The 19,603-nt window shown below is 44.4% G+C and overlaps 1 protein-coding gene and 1 non-coding gene across 2 annotated transcripts; both read left to right on the top strand.

The window, feature by feature from the left end:
* The first annotated feature begins 2,294 nt into the window (after positions 1-2,294).
* HESX1 (HESX homeobox 1) lies at positions 2,295-4,093 on the top strand. Its single transcript, XM_049777721.1, has 4 exons — positions 2,295-2,451; positions 3,308-3,507; positions 3,783-3,884; positions 3,983-4,093. The coding sequence occupies exons 1-4, from the start codon at positions 2,295-2,297 to the stop codon at positions 4,091-4,093; spliced, it is 570 nt and encodes a 189-aa protein (XP_049633678.1).
* An 11,431-nt stretch (positions 4,094-15,524) lies between these two features.
* Positions 15,525-15,631, top strand: LOC126015216 (U6 spliceosomal RNA). Its single transcript, XR_007498104.1, has one exon. It is a non-coding gene; the product is annotated as a U6 spliceosomal RNA (small nuclear RNA).
* The last annotated feature ends 3,972 nt before the right edge of the window (positions 15,632-19,603 follow it).

Here is a 19,603-nt window from a genome sequence, read left to right as displayed (position 1 = left end):
CACCCGGCAGCGCTCAGGGGTTCCTCCTGGCTGCACACTCAGAAATTGCTCCTGGCAGGCTCGGGGGACCATATGGGATGCTGAGATTTGAACCAATGACCTTCTGCATGAAAGGCAAATGCCTTACCTCCATGCTATCTCTCCAGCCCCAAATGTTATATTTTCAAAGCCTTTCAAAATATAATATTATTTTAAATGTTCTATTTTCAAAGCACTAGGTAAATAGTTAGAGACTGTTTATAAGGAAAAATTCAGGGTGGGGCTTGAGCAATAGTACAATGGATAGGACTCTTGCCTTGCATGTGGCTGACTTGGGTTCAGTCCTGGCATTCTATATGGTCCCCTAACCACATCCAGGAGTAATCCTGAGTGCAGAGCCAGGAGTAATCCCTGAACACTGTTGGTGTACCCCCCAAAAAAAGAGGTTCAGGGTCTGAAACTATATAGTACAGTGGCCAGGGTAAACATCTTGCAAACTAGGGTTCCATCTCTGGTACCTTTATGGTCCCCAAGCCCAACCAAGTGTAACCGTTGAGTGCAGAGCCAGGAGTAAATTCTAGGCAATGTCATGTGTGGTCCAAAAAATTCTCCCTGTAGTGTTGAGGCAGGCTGGCCTTAAAGCCGATTCTTAAAGCAATAAAACCAGCTAGTCTCAAAAAGGACTAGTAACCTAGGCCTGGAGCCATCCCAGACCCAGAGAAGACTGGACCCTCCTCAGGGCTAGGGAATGTCAAGAACAAGACCATCAGTTGCCCTTGACAACCACCCTAACAACAGGTCTTTTTTTTTTTTTTTTTTTTTTTTTTACCTCTTAGAAATCCCCCTCTGGGGCAGGATGGGAGAAAAACTCTGTAAACCAAAATGGAACAAAGGAGGTGCCCACATGTGCTTGTACTCTTTGGGCCCCCACACATGGTGCCTGCATGCATATGTTATCCTCAAATCACCTCTTGAGAAGTGTTCTTTCCTACCTTATGCTGGATTGTGTTCTGGGTTCACCTTGGAAGAAACCTGTATTCACTCTTGAGCTGGTTTCTCTCTCTCTCTCTCTCTCTCTCTCTCTCTCTCTCTCTCTCTCTCTCTCTCTCTCTCTCTCTCTCTCCCTCCCTCCCTCCCTCCCTCCCCCCATTCTTCTTTTCTTACCTTCCTCAGTATCTTAGAATAAAACCTGGTTTTATTTCACTGCTTTCTCTCTCCTGAAATTCTTTCCCGTGAGGGAAGGCAGTGGGCCTGAAAGACCTGGGCATGGGTTAGGACTGACTTTTACTTACTGGCCAGGGCCAGGCCCACAGTCCAAGCTCTCCCAGCTGTGGCAGAGGCGGAGAGAGAGGAAGTGCCTTCTAGGCTCTGCCATCTTTCTCCCACACTTCACCAGTGGCATTTGGGCCTCTCCACTGGCACCAAGTTGAAGAGTCGTCCCTGGAAATGGCTCTGTGTGAATCTGCATAGAAACTTCCCCTTCTCATTTAAAAAGAAAAGATGAAAGAACAGAATAGGCTCGCTGATCATTTAAAATACTTGCTGCAACTATTCTTTTTATTTATTTATTTATTTATTCATTTATTTATTTATTTATTTATTTATTTTTGCTGCATCTATTCTGTATGAGTTAATCCAGACACTTGGAAGATGATCATACTCAGTGTGAAGAACATTGCCAACCTTTTCCAGGATGCTGCACTTCAAACACTACTGTGTTTTCATCGAGAACATTCACTATTACATATGCATATGAAAACGGGCATTTTTATCAGAATTACTGTAATAGCATTAAGAGATTATTATTTTCCCATTTTCCTTGGAAGGAATTCACGTAAATGAGATTATTTATTACATGACTGCTCTGCTATCTTGCCTGTGTGTTTGGCTAACTGGAGTCCATGAAAGTATAAACTTCAGAATCAAAGGCATGATTTTCTACATTAATGGTTTCAAATAAAAGAAGGAGTGTTGGTGTGCGCCTCGCTTCCTTCGAGAAAGTTAAGTCTGCGTTCTGCCTGGGAGAGATAACACTTTTTCCCCCTGTAGCTGGCCCCCCTGGTGAAGCCATTAGTGGCTAATTACTTGCAAACAAATAAACAATTAACTCCTCGAGCTGAAGGCTGGGCGACTGCGCATTGACATGCTAAAACTTTCTAAGACAGGATTTTAATCAGTGACGTTGGAAATCCAGCCCCCTGGTCTGGGAGCCTTAAGGTGAAGGGCTGGAAGGTCTCAGCCCTGTACCTGTGGGGGCAGAACCCGCCAGAAGGTGCCAAAGGCCAGCTCGGTGGCTCTGATCAGCCCTCGCCAGGATGTCCCCCAGTCTTCGGGAAGGTGCTCAGCTTGGGGACAGCAAAGCCTCGCTCAGCTCCTTTTCAATTGAGAGCATCTTAGGTCTGGACCAGAAGAAAGACTGTGTTCCTTCCGTGAAACCTCACAGGCCCTGGGTAGACACCTGCAGCTCCTCAGGTTTGCCACAATTTAATTTTTCTTTCAACTCTTTGTGATTTGCAGTGTTTAAATTAACTAAATAAACTTTGTAAGTGCAGTTTCGGAGTTGGAGAAAGGACAGTGGGTAGGGCGATTGCCTTATATAGAGATGTCCCAGGTTCAAACACCCTCCACCCCACTCCCTACATCCCATAAGGTCTTCCAAACCCTGGTAGAGCCTGGAGCAATCCAGTACAGTCAGAACAAGAGTCTACAGTTGCGTTCAAGAGCATAACTGAACCACGTAGGACTTTTAATGGCTAAAGCTGACTTCAGTGGGGAATTTAAAAAAATGTATAGATCTTAGATCCAAGTGAGGGCCGGAGAGATAGCACAGCGGCGTTTGCCTTGCAAGCAGCCGATCCAGGACCTAAGGTGGTTGGTTTGAATCCCGGTGTCCCATATGGTCCCCTGTGCCTGCCAGGTGTGGCCTAAAAACAAACAAAAACAAAACAAAACAAAAAGATCTTAGATCCAAGTGTATATAAAGTTCACTGACAGGAAATGCTGGCAGAAGAAACTGCACTTCAGAAGTCTGTTTATTTGATGAATCAGATGTTTAAATGTTACTTCAGTGAAAAGTAAATGTATTTAAAGACTGTTGGAGACAAATAGTGCTGCAACAAGACCAGAATATTTTCTACCATGGCAGTATCTCCATTTGCTTTTTGTTTGCTTGTCTTTTGTTTTTTTTCTTTTACTAATGAAAGGTCAGTTCTCTCGTGAAACCCAGAATAATCTTGTAAAACTTAAGTATCTAAAATTACTTATAAGACTGTGGCATGCAGAACTGGGCGTCTAAGATGGGAGCATTTTTTTTTTTTTCTGTTTTTAGGAAAAGATGTTAACCTACGCCTACATGTCCCAAGTCTTTCTAAGGGAAACTCAGTCCCGTGTTCCGTGGCCCACTCAGTACCAGAAGAGAGAATTCTGAAATATGAAGATTGCTTCTTAGCCTCGGAAAGATTGTCTCTGAAAAGAGAGTTGAGCTGGTATCGAGGCCGAAGACCAAGAACTGCTTTTACACAAAACCAGGTGGGAAGCTTTTTCAACCATTAAGGACAACACAAGGCTTTAACTGACACCCCCGTGGAGCTAGATCCCAATTACTTTAGGATCTCAATTTGGAAGGCTTATTATTGAGACAATAGACTATATCCATGGTAAACAGTTTCTGGATAGTCATTTAAGAAAAACAAGCGCAGGTAAATTGCTCGAGACAATACAATGGTTTTGCTATACAAATTAAAATTGATTTTAGGACTGCAAACCAAATAGCACATTTTAAAGAGTGATTTCCCTCTTCTTAGATTGAAGTATTAGAAGATGTCTTTAGAGTAAACTGCTACCCTGGCATTGATATCAGAGAAGACTTATCTCGAAAATTGAATCTAGAGGAAGACAGGATCCAGGTAATTTTCAAATGTAGTTATTACTTGCGGTGACTGAAATGTTAAGAACAATAAATAAAATGTTCCTAAGACCTGTTTAATCTTTTCCTCGATTTTAGATCTGGTTCCAAAATCGGCGTGCCAAGCTGAAAAGGTCCCATAGAGAATCACAATTTCTAATGGCAAAAAAACATTTCGACACAAATCTCCTGGAACAGAGAGAAAACTAAACAGTGAAATTATCTTCCAGTTGCAAACCATGAAGAATCAATTCTAAATGTGCTTTTCTTTTCTTTTAATCTAAGTATTGTCATTTTTCTAAAAAATATATTATAAATAATAATCACAGTATGGTACCTACTATACATGGGTTGTTTTAATGACAAAAATCTTTTCCTATATATTGTAATAAATATTTTCAGAACTTTTCAGCTATTTTTTGTCAAATGGTTACAAATGTTAAAAATGTTATTGTCTGTAGAATTAGAATGTTAAAACTATCAATCATGAATTAAATTTTCCTTTATCAACTAAGGAAAGAATCACATCTGGCTGGAAGAGCTGTATTTATGGGTTTGGAAGTGTGAGATCCACACTAGAGATAGAAACAGTCCTTCCAGAGTATTTGTGATCCAGGAGGAAGTGAGCTAGAACAAAATGACTTTTTTTTTTTTTTTTTTTTGGTTTGGTGTGATGAGGAGACACCTGGCTGTGCTTAGGCCTTCCTTACTCCTGATTCTGCCCTAAGGGACCACTCTTGGCAGGACTTAGGGTACCTATAAATGCCAGAGATCAAACCCAGCTTGGCAAGACAGGCACCTTGCCTGAACTTTCTTTATGGCCAGTCTCTATTTATTTAGGCTTTCTTCTTAATATTGTCTAACATAAACACATTTAATATAATAAATTAGTCTGCTAAAATCAATAAACTCAAATTCCACAAACTAGATTCTGCGGGGCCGGAGAGATAGCATGGAGGTAAGGCGTTTGCCTTTCATGCAGGAGGTCATCGGTTCGAATCCCGGCGTCCCATATGGTCCCCCAGTGCCTGCCAGGAGAAATTTCTGAGCCTGGAGCCAGGAATAACCCCCGAGCACTACCGGGTGTGACCCAAAAACCACAAAAAACAAACAAACAAACAAACAAAAAAACAACTAGATTCTGCTACCAAAAAATTCAAGTAAAATAATCTAAAGTATTTATTCAAGTACAAATGGGAACATAACTATTTTATGTTATAAACTGTGATGTATCTATTTCTGAATCTCAAAACTCTGAGATTTGGTATAAAGCAGTGAAAAATTCTCACCACATATCAAAACAAATGTTACAACATGCCAGTTTAAAGAGGTCTCTTTTTAAAGCCTAATATGCCCATAAGAACCTCGGGAGTCTTATTCTACCATTAATATTATGTTGTAAGAAAATGCAAATAAATAAAAGTTTACACTATTTTTCTAGTTCATTTAATGTACTTTTATTCATTAAGGATAATGATCATCTGACATCTTTTAAGTTTATTGATTTCCAATCAACTCTATATGTCGACACAAGTAATAGTACATTGACTAACCTAGTCTTTTATATGTGCTCTCGTATAATTGCTAAATTAATTGGGACATTTGTAGGAGGCACAAGTTATTTTTTCCTTGCACTTCCCATTCTTCCTATTGTACCTGTCAATTAAATTTGAGAATAGGATTAGATGTATCACTAGAAGGAAGGAGCTTGGGTGTGTTTGTCTTACAGTGAATTTATGGAAGGCCAAAGGATGTTCTTTTGAAATATTAACTTGAGAATGCTCTCTGACTTTTTCTCCTGGAAGTGATAACTTGAGGGAAGTAATAACAGGTTTTATTTAGAAAATCTGAGGAAAGGGAGGAAGGGAGGAAATGAAGGAGAGAGAGATCTTTCATCTTTCTTTAATTTTTTCTTCTTTCATATTCTTCTGTCATTTTCTTTTCTAATAATGATCAGAATAGAATAGAAGGTACACATTGAATATATATCCACCTCATATTTCCTTTTATACGTTTGGGATTGAAAGCTCCACTCATCCTCTGGCATCTGGGTTTTCCTGCTCCACTTTCGCTGAGTTGGAGAGGGAAAGGAGAGAGGGACAGCAGAAGCAGAACACTGACCTGTGCACAGGCAATAGACGTTTTTCAAGAAAGCCTTTCCTATGAAGCTGGGTCATGGTTTCAATATTAAAAGGCACTTCTGGGGGCCGGTGAGGTGGCACTAGAGGTAAGGTGTCTGCCTTGCAAGCGCTAGCCAAGGAAGGACCTTGGTTCGATCCCCCGGCGTCCCATATGGTCCCCCCAAGCCAGGGGCGATTTCTGAGTGCTTAGCCAGGAGGAACCCCTGAGCATCAAATGGGTGAGTCCGAAAAACCAAAAAACAAAACAAAACAAAAAAGGCACTTCTGTTCATGGAACATGAAAAGCACACTATGAAATATATTAGTTGAAATTTACCTTCCAGGAACTTTTTTGTTCCACATTAGTTTTCCATGAAATTATGGGAACTTGGAGAAGTACAAATCAGAAGTGAGTGGGTTGGAAAGGAAGTGAGGCGTAATGAGCCTTTTCTGATAACCTTTTTTTTTTTTTGGTTTTTGGGTCACACCCGGCAGTGCTCAGGGGTTTCTCCTGGCTCTATGCTCAGAAACCATTCCTGGCAGGTTTAGGGGACCATATGGGATGCTGGGATTCAATCCAATGACCTGCATGAAAGGCAAATGTCTTACCTCCATGCTATCTCTCTGGCCCCCTTTGATTTTAATCCTAAGGGTTGATGTATTATAGATCATTCAAACAATATAAGAATAGGGTAAAGTCTTCCTTAAATCATATCTTTCAGAAATAATCATTGGTAAGCATTTTAATAATGCTTTAGTGTTATGCATATATGTATGGATGCATATTTATGCCTTAATTTTTTCAGTTAATTGCACAAAAATTGGATCAAATTCACTCAGTTTTCTTTTCTTTTTTTCTTTTGTTGGTTTTTGGGCCACACCCAGTGGCGTTCAGGGGTTACTCCTAGCTCTGTGCTCAGAAATTACTCCTGGCAGGCTCAGGGGATCATATAGAATGCAGGGATTCAAACCATCGTAGGTCCTAGGTCGGCTGCTTGCAAGGCAAATGCCCTACCGCTGTGCTATCTCTCCAGTCCCAAGCTTTCTTATATATTGGTATTTGTTTGTTTTTATTTTGGGGCCATATCTGGCAATGATTAGCATTACTCTTGGCTTTGTATTCAGGAATCACTGCTAGCAGCTCAGGGAAGCCAGGGATGAACCCAGATTGACTGTAGGTAAGGCAAATGCGCTACCTGCTGTACTATCACTTCAAGCCCACATTCCAATACTTTATTTTTTTTCCTAATACTTTATTATGTCAGATATATAGCTCTGTCTCCTTAATGTTGTTTAGTTTAGCGTAAGACTTCAAACCCTGAAATAGCAAACTATCTCAAATATCAATATCTAAATTAATATTTCCAAAGATGAAACATTATTTAATCTAGAATTTATCTAAATTTAAATTGGGTCGGGGCAATTGTAAAGAGAATAGGGTGTTTTTTTGCCATGCATGTAGCCATTCAGGTTTGATCTCTGATGACTCCATATGATTCCCTGAGCCAGATGAGTGATTTCTGAGCGCAGAGCCAGGAGTAACTTCTGAACACCACTGGGCATGGCCCAGAAACCAAAAAAAAAAAAATTAAATCTGTATGGAGTGGAAGGATTTTCTTTTGTATAAAATTATAGACTTCATGGGGTTGGAGAGATAGCGTAGTGGTAGGGCCTTGCAAGAGGCGCACCCAGGACCAATGGTGGTTGGAATCCTGGAATCTCATGTAGTCCCCCGTGCCTGCCAGGAGCAATTTCTGAGCAGAGAGCCAGGAGTAACCCCTGAGCACTGCCGGATGTGGCTCAAACCAAAAAAAAAAAAAAAAAAGATAGACTTCAGGAAAATAATGAATCACACTTATTAACAGCTAGTAATGACTCTAAAAGATTTTTGGTTGTCTTTTGTTCTTAGTACAAAACTAACCACACTTATGAAGAATTATGAGAAGGAAGAAACATTACTACACTCATTAGCTCAATATTTTATTGTGATGATATAAATAATTTATACCACCTTAAAATTCTATCTTACTGTAAGTAAAATAAATTGTGTTTGTAATTTGTAACTTAATAATATCTACAGTAGAAGGATAGATTTGTAAGTGAAATATGAAATTTGTAAGAAAAGACTACTAGAGTGTATAATATATATGTATATATATGTTTTTGGGTCACATATATATATATAGACTATATATATAGACATATATATATATATATATAAATTTGTTTTTGGGTCACACCCAGCAGCACTCAGGGTTACTCCTGGCTCTGAGCTCAGAAATCGCTCCTGGCAGGCACAGGGAACCATATGGGATGCCAGGATTTGAACCACTCTCAGTCCTGGATCAGCTTTGTGCAAGGCAAAAGCCCTACAGCTGTGTATCTCTCTGGCCTCTAGAGCGTATAACATTAAAGCAATAACTATTATTGTAGAACGTGCTTCCTTTTACATTTTCATGTACTATAACTATCAGTTCTATTATAATCTTAATGAAAGTGAGTTTATGAAGCAAGATAATGTACAAAGTAGCATATTTCCACAAAATCATTTTCAAAAGATAAAGAATACTGAGCCAAAAACTTTTTAAAATGACAATTACTAGTAATTTGGAGAGATTATCATGACATTCAGGGGTAAAAACTGTACTTTTGAATGGGATGAAAATGGAAATGAAAACCCAAATGGGACTGAATTATCTTCCCCTTGAAACACACAGGTTCTAATCCACGGCTTATCTCTGCTCCCGCTTAATTCCAGGTCTTTGTCCCCATTAATGCCCAGGACAAGGCGAACAGAACTAACAAATCAAACTAATGCAGTCGGGCTAATACCTGGAGCGGCTCTATTATGCGACGGCTGCCTAGAGAAGGCCTCCTCGAATGGCAGTTGTCTCTGGTGAAGCCAGCCAGACAAAACCCACTGCTAAAGAGGGCTGGTGGAACAATGGCTGTGTGTGCTGGTGGCCGGCTTCTGAGTTAATCAGTGGTAATAGCCGCTTTCACCCCCTGCATCTTATCACACATCCCTGGAATGGCATAAATCCCCCACTGCTGAGCCAACCCAACACACAGCTTCCGTCTAGGGAGAGAGTGTGCCAGTCCCTTTCCTTGCTGTGGAACCTAAAGTGAAGTATGACGAATGATGGTCTCTGTGTCCTTCTCATTGAATGCCGTGGGACTGAAACTCCTCTCCTTACCTGGGTGTCTACATTTTGACTCCTCTGCCTCCTAGGAGGGACACTAGCCCAGAGAAGCTGAGCTACTTGTACCTTGTACAAGTGACTTGGTGACTTGTACCTCTCCGCATCCCACTGGCCTCTCTTCTCTGTTCTTCTCCCCTTCCTCTTCCTGTTACCCTCCAGATCCCTCGGTAAGCTTGATGGTGTCCCATAGGCATTATGAAGTCCCACAAATACACCTCCGAACTACGAAACTGTTTGATCTAGTAGATGCTACTGACATTCAGGTCTCTTCCTGTTCTCTAGAATGATCTAGTGAACCATCATTTTTTAACATTTTAGGACAGAATGATTTCAGTGAAATAAGTGAGGCGACATTATTATGGAACGTATGTTCTATGTATCATCTGGCTCCTCAGTTCATCTCATTGAACCTCAGCTTTCTTTTTTTTTTCCCCTCCCTCCCTGGCCCCCTCGAACCTCAGCTTTCTTATCTATAAAATGGACCAGTAGAGCATTATTTACTGTACCTAACACATGGATCAAGCTAAATTTTTTTTGGGGGGGGCCACACCCGGCGGTGCTCAGGGGTTCCTCCTGGCTGTCTGCTCAGAAAATAGCTCCTGGTAGGCACGGGGGACCATATGGGACACCGGGATTTGAACCAACCACCTTAGGTCCTGGATCGGCTGCTTGCAAGGCAAACGCCGCTAAGCTAAATATTTATGGGTAGGTAACAAATGAAGGAATTATAGTGTAATATAGATTCCCAAAGGTACATGTATGTGTGAGTGTGTGCTTTGTGCCAAACTTGGCGGTTCGTAGTTTCTCCCGCCTCGGTGTCAGTAGTAACTCCTAGTAGTACTCTGGGGACCAGTGGCCAAACTCAGGGCCCCCACATGTACAGCATGCACTGATTTTGCTAAGTGCAGTGAGTCAGGAAGGGAAAGACTTGCGGTAAGGTTTCACTCATATTTGGAGTATACTTGAACAGCAAAGGACTTAAATACAGCAACTCTTTTAGACTCTGAAAAATGTAGTGGTAGGGGCAGGAGTCAGTTTGATTAGTGTGATGGCATTAGAATTTCAGTGCTGGGTTACTGGGATGTGTCTTTTGTTTGTTTGTTTGTTTGGTGTTTGGGCCACACCCGGTGATGTTCAGGGGTTACTCCTGGCTATGTGCTCAGGAATCGCTCCTGACTTGGGGGAACATATAGGACACTGGGGATTGAAACCAGGTCCATCCTGGGTCAGCCATTTGCAAGGCAAGTGCCCTTTTGCTGTGCTATTGCTCTGGCCCCAAGGAATGGGTCTATTTTTTGTTTGTTTGTTTGTTTTTGTTTTTGGGTCACATCTGGCATCGCTCAGGGGTTACTCCTGGTTCCATGCTCAGAAATCACTCCTGGCAGGCTCAGGGGACCATATGGGATGCCAAGATTTGAACCAATGACCTTCTGCATGAAAGGCAAATGCCTTACCTACATTCTATCTCTCCGGACCCTGATGTGTCTATTCTTAAAGGGGTGAAAAGCTGTACTCTGAAAATTTTATAACACTGTAAATCCATAGTAAAGTAATAAAGTTTACTTTAAAAATAAATAAATAAATATTTTAGAAATAGGGGCCGGAGAGATAGCACAGCAATAGGGCGTTTGCCTAGCACGCGGCCGACCCAGGATAGACTTGGGTTTGATTCCTAGCATCCCATATGGTCCCCCGAGCCTACCATTTCTGACCTCAGAACCAGGAGTTGAGTACCACCAGGTGTGGCCCAAAAACCAAAAAAAAAAAAAAAAAAAAAAAAAAAAGAATAAAATGAACTTAATGGGACTTTTTTCATTCAGTCATTGGAGAAATTAAATTATAGATATAAAAGTATTTTATATCTGATACTGCAGACATATTAATGTACTCAGTAAATGTTAGAATGTTTTATTGTTGTTATTGTTGTTTATGTATCTGGACCACACCCAGCAATGCTCAGGGGTAACTCCTGGCTCTGAAGGAATTCCTTCTGGTGGTGCTTGGGGAACGATATGGGATACAGGGATCAAACTGGGTCAACCATGTGCAAGCAAATGCTTTAATTATTTTACTATCTCTGTAGCCTGTATATGGTCGTCCATGGAGTCAGAGCGATAGCTATAGTGCATGCTTTGGATACGGAAAATCTGGATTTCATCCCAACTCTGTATAGCCCTCCCCTCCCCAAGCCCTCAGTACCAAAGGGAATGGCCCCTGAGTACTGAACTGGGAGTTTTCGTGAGCCATGGACTGCTAGGTGTGACACAAAAATAAAAGCAAGACAAGGGTCCAAAGAGAGAGTACAATGGGAGCGCTTGCCTTGCATAAAATCAACTCAGGTTTGGCACCCAAGATGATTCTCTGAGCCCCTTGAGCACAGAGACAGAAGTAAGCACCATTTTGTGAATGAAATAACGAAGTTATTTCTTACTATAACAATATACTATAGACCAGGGGTCTCAAACTTAGTTTACCTGGGGGCCACAGGAGGCAAAGTCGGGGTGAGGCAGGGCCGCATAAGGGATTTCGCTTACCGAATATTTGCAATAAAAAATCGCATTAAACATTTGCATACCTCGAACGGAACTGCTCGGGGTATGCGAATGTTTAATGCGATTTTTTTCTTACTAATGAGATTTTTATTGCGATTATTTGGTAAGCAAATAATTGCCAATACTGCCATATTTGAAGGCCGGCCGCCGGCCACAAAATGTTGTACGGGGGGCCGCGAGTTTGAGACCCCTGCTATAGACAATATACTAGGGGGAAAAAAGGAGTGAAGAATATTGTCTAGAACTATTTAATAAAAAATGTTTTTGTTTTGCTTTTGGGTCATACTTGGCAGTGCTCAGGGGTTATTCCTCACTCTGCACTCAGGAATAACTTCTGGAGAAATCAAGGGACCACTGGACCAGAGATCAAACTCAGGTAGGCTATGAGCAATGTAAGTGTCCTACTCATTGTATTATCACTTCCACCCCTAAAAAAAATTTTTGTTTTTGGTTTTTGGGTCACACCCGGCAGCACTCAGGGGTTACTCCTGCTCAGATATTGCTCCTTACAGGCTTGGGAGACCATTGGGATGCCAGGATTTGAAACACCGTCCTTCTGCATGCAAGGCAAATGCCCTACCTCCATGCTATCTCTCTGGCCTCCAACCCCTTTAATTTTTTTTTATTTAGGCATTGTGATTTATAATATTGTTAATAATGAAGTTTGGGGCATACAGTGTTTTAATACCACACCTAATGTCAGAGTGTCTGCATTCCCTCTACCAATGTCCCTCTTACCCCCCATCCACTACCCTAAACCTGTATTTTTCTTATTTAAAAAAAATTTTTTTTTGGTTTTTTGGGCCACACCTGTTTGATGCTCAGGGGTTACTCCTGGCTTAGCGCTCAGAAATCGCCCCTGGCTTGGGGGGACCATATGGGACGCTGGGAGATCGAACTGCGGTCCTTCCTTGGCTAGCACTTGCAAGGTAGACACCTTACCTCTAGCGCCACCTCACCGGCCCCAAATCTGTATTTTTCATGTCTGAAAATATGTGTGGTATATAGAGAAGTCTTGAATAATGTTGTCAAGTGAAAACAATCCTTGATCTCTGTGAGTTTACCATGTGATAGAAGAAAAGACAGACAGACAGACACATCCAAGGCCCACAAAGGCCTATCGATTTACTCTATATGTGTCCGTTGGGGAAAGAAGGATCGCTCCCAGGCCTTGCTCAGGGGGCCCCACTCATAGATCTTCAGCCAACTAGTTTATGGGGCCTGAAGATGCTCTAACTGCAATGCGGGGGGTATCAGAACCCTCACCCCCAGTGGGACTCCAGAGGAGGACATATCTGATTTCTTTTAGTTATTCTGAAAATATTCAGTGTCTGCCTGCTCCAGGCACTCACATGTGAAGCCACCAGATAGAGTTTTCAGTGAGCAGAACACGGATCTGCCACTAGGGGACTTTTCAGAGCCAGTGCCTGGCAAATAGTTCACCCACAATTGAAGATGAATGAATGAAGGACAAGAACAAGGAGATATGTAAGGACTCAGTAGGTCTAAATGATTAGGACTCAATTCCACTCAGAATAGTCCTGGGGGCCCCTGAGCACTGGTCCAGTGAGCCTTTGTGCCTTTGTTAGAAGCCCCCACTCCCAAGGCCTCCTGAGCACTGTTTTGGAAACCCAAAAGAAATAAAAATAGGGCCAGAGCGATAGCACAGAGGCAGGTATTTGCCTTGCAAGCAGTTTCTGAGCACTGAGTCAGGAGTAACTCCTGACCACCGCTGAGTGTGGCCCAAAAAAACAAAAAACGAAGAAAGAAAAGATATAAAAATAGCATTATTATTATTATTATTATTATTATTATTATTATTATTATTTATTTTGGTTTTTGGGTCACACCCGGCATCGCTCAGGGGTTACTCCTGGCTCTATGCTCAGAAATAGCTCCTGGCAGGCTCGGGGACCATATGGGATGCCGGGATTTGAACCACGGCAAACATCTTACCTCCATGCTATCTCTCCAGCCCCACTTATTTATTATTATTATTATTATTATTATTATTATTATTATTATTGCAGTAGTGTGTGATTTTTTTGTTTGTGTTTTTAGTTTTGTTTGCTGTTTTTATTTGTTTGTTTTTTGGGTCATACCTTGTGGTGTTCAGGTCTTATTCCTGGCTCTGTGCTCAGGGATCACTCTGGTGGGACTGTGGACCCATATCCAGTGCCAGAGAAAGAACCTGAGGCAGGGGGCCAGAGCAATAGCACAGCAGTAGGGCGGTAGGGCGTTTGTCTGGCCCTTGGCCAACCTGAGATGGGCCCACGCTCAATACCTGGCATCCCATGTGGTTCTCGAGCCTCCAGGAGCAATTTCTGAGTGTAGAGCCAGGCGGAACCCCTGAGTGCTGCCGGTGTGACCCCCTTCCCAAAAAAAGAATGGGGCATAGGGGGCTCCTAAGTGGTGCTCTGAAGTTCAGGATGGGCACTACAATTTTCATCCCACCAACTCCTACAACTTTCAGTGCGAGGGCAGGAAAGCTGCGTGGACCCTGCGGTGCTGGGATATCTGGTCACCTCAGCCAGTCCTGGGGTAGATGTTTCCCTTTTTTATAAAGTTAAACTTCTGATGGGGGATTCCAGCTTTTAGGACTCTACCTTCAGAACAGTACACAATTAGCTATCTATCCCATTTTTATTTGAAATGTGCAGAACCAGCTGCAATCTAGAAGACTGTCAAAGGGTAAATGACCAACCAAACCATGCCATGGCTGACTTAAAGGGAATAGCGTGTGGGAACAGGGCCAGGGGCAGGAGCATGGAAATGTGATGTGTGGCTGGTGCTAAGGTCTGATGGCCAAGGACAGAGGCCATGGGTGCTGGGGGTGCTGCCGAGGGTCAAACGCGGGCCTTGAACATACTAGGCTTGTGCTGGCCCATTTGAGCTCTCTCCTTGACTCCTGTGTAATTTCTTATTTCAGAACCGATTTGCTGTTCCTTGTTTCCCATCAGCTCTAAGTTTCACCAACAGCTGCAGGATCGTGGGGAACGAGGCACTTGTCCTCTGTGCCCGTGGGCATGCAAGTCTCTAGCCCCCTCATGAAGAGCCCGCTAGCTAACAACGTCTCACAAAGCCACACATGTGTTTTAACTTTCAACTCGGCCGTGCAACATCTTGGGATTTACTGTCGAGGAGCCTTTCCAGCGGCGCAAAAATCTCCTTATGCATGGGAGGGCTGTTTGTAATAAAGTCTTGGAATCCACCTCACTGCCCGGAGATGGTAGAATAACTGAGCACAGGACATGGTGGAGGCGGTGCAGAGGGAAACAGCAGCATCCTTGCCAAGAGGTGAGAGGTGAGGTCCAGGTGATGGGTCACTTAGGAAAGTGCTAGAGGGCCCAAGGGATAGCACAGTGGTAAGGAGTTGGCCTTGCACGCGGCCAACCCTGGACAGACCTGGGTTCAATCCCCAGCATCCCATAGGGTCCCCTGAGCTTGCCAGGGGGATTCTTGAGTGCAGAACCAGGAGTAACCACAGAGGGTGTGGCCCCAAAACAAAACAAAAAAATAGTGCTTGAGTATGGGGGAGAATGTGAGGAGGAAGATGGGGAATATAAGAAATTAGATGTGGGGCCGGAGAGATAGCATGGAGGTAAGGCGTTTACCTTTCATGCAGAAGGTCATCGGTTCTAATCCCGGCATCCCATATGGTCCCCTGTGCCTGCCAGGGGCGGTTTCTGAGCATAGAGCCAGGAGTTACCCCTGAGCGCTGCTGGGTGTGACCAAAAAAAAAAAAAAAAAAAAAGAAATTAGATGTGTGCTTGCTTCGGCAGCACATAGACTAAAATGGGAACGATGCAGAGAAGATGAGCATGGCCCCTGCGCAAGGATGACACGAGAATTCGTGAAGCGTTCCATATTTAAAAAAGAAATCAGGGGTACCTGCTTTTGTTTTGTTTGGGGTTAACACTCAGCAGTGCTCGGACTTTGTGCTCCTGATTGTGCTCTCGGTAGTTCTCAGGGATCGTGTGTGGTGCTAGAATCCGACCTGGTGAGACTCACATGCAAGACAAGTGCCATATTGTACTATCCCTTCAGCCCATCTGCTCTTTTGTTTTTACCTTTGGGCCACACCTGGTGTGCTTAGGGCTTATTTCTGGCTATGCACTCAGGGATCACTTTTGGTAAACATACTAGGCTTGGGAGCCTTATGGGATGCCAGGGATTGAAGTTTCATTGGCCACGTGCAAGGCAAATGCCTTACCTACTGTACTATCACTTCAGTAATTTTTTTTTTTGTTTGTTTTTTGGGCCACACCTGGAGGCGCTCAGGGGCTACTCCTGGCAGGCTTGGGAGACCATATGGATTGCTGGGGATCAAACTGGGTTTGCAAGGCAAAAGCCCTACTGCTGTGCTATCTTTCCATACCCCCACTTCAGAATTTTGTTAGTTTGTTTTTGGGCCACACCCTGTGATGCTCAGGGGTTACTCCTGGTTATGCACTCAGAAATTGCATAACCTTGGCTTGGAGAACCATATGGGACGCTGAGGATCGAACCGCCAGGTCTGTCCTGAGTCAGCCGTGTGCAAGGCAAATACCCTACTGCTGCGCTATTGCTCTGGCCCCCACGTCAGTAATTTTGAAGGAGAAGCAGAAGTAGGATAGATTGGTCTAAAGACTGAGAGTAGACGGTTAGAAGAGGCTGAAGCACAGACACAGAGAAAGGTGGGAGCTGGTTCCATATGCCTAAATTTGTTACTATGCATTTCATACATGCATAAAATAAAATTAACAAAGGTGGAAAGGGGGAAACATCCTTAAATTCCAGTCTAAGCAGGAACTTATATTCAAATGTAGTGTCATTTGAAATAAATACCAAATACAATGACGTAAGGCAGGGGTAGGTTTTGTTCACTGTGTCTTAACAATCTGCAGACTAATGGTGAAGAACTAATAATAAAAAGGAACTGAACTCCAGTCGGTAGGCGTTCTTTTTGTGGTGGCATGGATGAGCGAGTCTGAAAGAATCCCTGTGCATTAGAAGTCTGAACAAGGGGCCGGGCGGTGGCGCTGGAGGTAAGGTGCCTGCCTTGCCTGCGCTAGCCTAGGACGGACCGCGGTTCGATCCCCCGGTGCCCCATATGGTCCCCCAAGAAGCCAGGAGCAACTTCTGAGCGCATAGCCAGGAGTAACCCCTGAGCGTCACAGGGTGTGGCCCAAAAACCAAAAAAAAAAAAAAAGAAGTCTGAACAAGTGAGCGTGTTGGAGATCATGGGAGCTGAGTGTCTCGCTCTGGTGGAAGGGTGTGAGGAGTGTGGAAAGGAGGTTGGAAGGAATTCTGTCCTTGTGGTCTGTGGAAGCAAAGTGTTTAGAGGGAAGAGAATGCGACTCCCAAAATGAAACCGGTTTGAGGAGCTGTGAATAGTGGGGCTTGGACCTGCCCCCAACTTTCTCAAAGGCCCATATCCTGCGAGACTGTAACTTTGCCCATCTGTGTTCCGAGATTGGCCTAGCTATTGAATTACAAAGAAGATTTTTCTGCCAATAGCACATTTTTTATTGGGAGACTTGGCCCAATTCTGAAGGAAACAATGCAGTGTGCCTTTAGTCGGGCCTCTTTGTGTTGCAGAAGAAGAAATCCAGCTCCGGCTAATTGAAGCAATAAGGCGATTTATGAGTGCCTGTCATGGAGGGGCCAGGAGGGGCACCAGCCTGGGAGCTCTCTGCATCTGGAGTCTCGGAGAATGTCTGTCGGTAGAGTTCTTGCTGTTTGTCATGTGGGCTTTCTCAGCTTGGTGGCCGGGACACAGAGGGATGGCACTCCGTTCACTGGGGCCCATCTCAGCAAGTCCCACCCAAAAGAAGCCTGCCCTTCCTCACCCAGCCCTGCCAGGCAGGCCAGAGACTGACGGGACCAGCTCACCGGGGGCCACCCAGAACCACAGAGCGCAAGGTGGGTCCCTAACAGGAGCCAGAGCAGAGAAGCAAGAAGTAAGGATCTGGGGCCGGAGCGCTGGCGCAAGTGGTAAGGCATCTGCCTTGCCGATGCTGCCTAGGATGGACCATGCTTCGATTCCCTGGCGTCCTAAATGGTCCCCCAAGCCAGGAGCGATTTCTGAGCGCATAGCCAGGAGGAACTCCTGAGTGTTACCCAGTGTGCCCCCCCCAAAAAAAAGAAAAGAAGGGGCCAGAGAGATAGCATGGAGGGAGGGCATTTGCCTTGCATACAGAAGAACGGAGGTTCGAATCCTGGCATCCCATATAGTCTCCCAAGCCTGCCAGGGGCCGATTTCTGAGCATAGAACCAGGAGGAACCTCTGAGCTCTGCTGGGTGTGACCCCAAAAAACAAAACAAACAAACAAAAAAACTTGTCTGCTGTTTATGCCCGGCAGGAGGAATGAAGCCAATTTCTTAAAAACAGGGCCTGACTCTCAAAGTGTCCTCCCTGCCCATACCCGTCCCCAAGACAGGCACTTGTTCTTAGTTTAAGCTCAGAGAGTTTTTTTTTGGGGGGGAGGGGGATCACACCCGGCAGTGCTCAGGGGTTCCTCCTGGCTCTAGACTCAGAAATCGCTCCTGGCAGGCTCGGGGGATCAAATAGGATGCGGGGATTCGAACCACCATCCTTCTGCACATAAGGCAAACGCTTTACCACCATGCTATCTCTCCGGCCCCCTAAGCTCAGAGAGTTTTTGCTTCATGTTTGTGGTACCTTCCTAGGGGCTCCTCCACCTGGCCCAGATTTCCTACTCTTCTCCACGGCCCATCCAGGTACTTCTGGCTGCGTGGGTAGTACAGGGTAAGACACTTGCCTGGCTTGCTGCTGACTTTGGTGAGATCCTCTGGCACCACTTCACATTCTCCAACCACGGTCAGGAATGATCCATGAGGAGTAAGAGCAGTGACTGGTGGTGCCTAAGAACCAACAACAGAACCAGGAAAAGAAACATTCTCAGGCCGGGGGTGTGACTCAGAGAGGGAGGGAGGGAGGGAGGGAGGGAGGAAGGAAGGAAGGAAGGAAGGAAGGAAGGAAGGAAGGAAGGAAGGAAGGAAGGAAGGAAGGAAGGAAGGAAGGAAGGAAGGAAGGAAGGAAGGAAGGAAGGAAGGAAGGAAGGAAGGAAGGAAGGGAGGAGGGAGGGAAGGAGGGAAGGAGGGAAGGAGGGAAGGAGGGAGGAAGGGAGGGAGGGGGAGGGAGGGAGGGAGGGAGGAGAGGGAGGGGAGGGAGGGGAGAAGAGAGAGAGGAGAAGAGGGAATGGGAGGAGGGAAAGGATGTAGGGAGAGAAAGAGGGAGGGAAGAATTTGCCTTACATGTCGTCAATGTGGTCAAAAAATGCATGCGAAGGAGAGACAATACAGAAGGTAAGGTGCTTTTTACACTAAGTCAATCTGAGTTCAATCCCTGGCACCCACCACCACCTCCATATCACCAGGAGTAGTGCCTGATCACAACAAGGTGTGCCCCACCCTCAAACAAAAAAAATAAAAGGGAGAAAACAAAGGAACTCACTCTGGCTGATATGTGAAAAATGTTCTACTACAATGTAGAAAGTTAGAATATGGGGGAAATATGGGGGAAGACATAGTCCAGCATTCCACCTTTCGAGAGGGTAGCCCCGAGTTCCAGGCCTAAACCTGGCATCCCATATGCCATCCTCCCCACAGCAAGCGCTGCAACTGAAATGATGTGAGCCCCGACAGAGGGAATGTGATCACTGGAGAGCAATCTTGAGAGCCCCACAGTAATTCCCAGCGAGTAGGGGGATTTTCATGAGAATGCGCAACACCCACCACACACACACACACACACACACACACACACACACACACACACAAGCACAGGCACTGAGGAATGACAGCCTCTATGTGCCCTGTGCCCAGGATGCCAGCATCCAT

This window comes from Suncus etruscus, chromosome 7 (assembly GCF_024139225.1).
Source record: "Suncus etruscus isolate mSunEtr1 chromosome 7, mSunEtr1.pri.cur, whole genome shotgun sequence".
In the NCBI taxonomy this organism is placed as follows: Eukaryota; Metazoa; Chordata; class Mammalia; order Eulipotyphla; family Soricidae; genus Suncus; species Suncus etruscus.
This window is presented reverse-complemented; position numbering and strand designations above follow the sequence as displayed.

Excerpts from the sequence above, each read along its gene's own strand:
- HESX1 (XM_049777721.1), top strand. The coding sequence starts at position 2,295 with ATGTCCCCCAGTCTTCGGGAAGGTGCTCAGCTTGGGGACAGCAAAGCC. Across the intron at positions 2,452-3,307 it reads AGACACCTGCAGCTCCTCAG|GAAAAGATGTTAACCTACGC; the intron begins GTTTGCCACAAT and ends TTCTGTTTTTAG. Across the intron at positions 3,885-3,982 it reads TAGAGGAAGACAGGATCCAG|ATCTGGTTCCAAAATCGGCG; the intron begins GTAATTTTCAAA and ends CCTCGATTTTAG.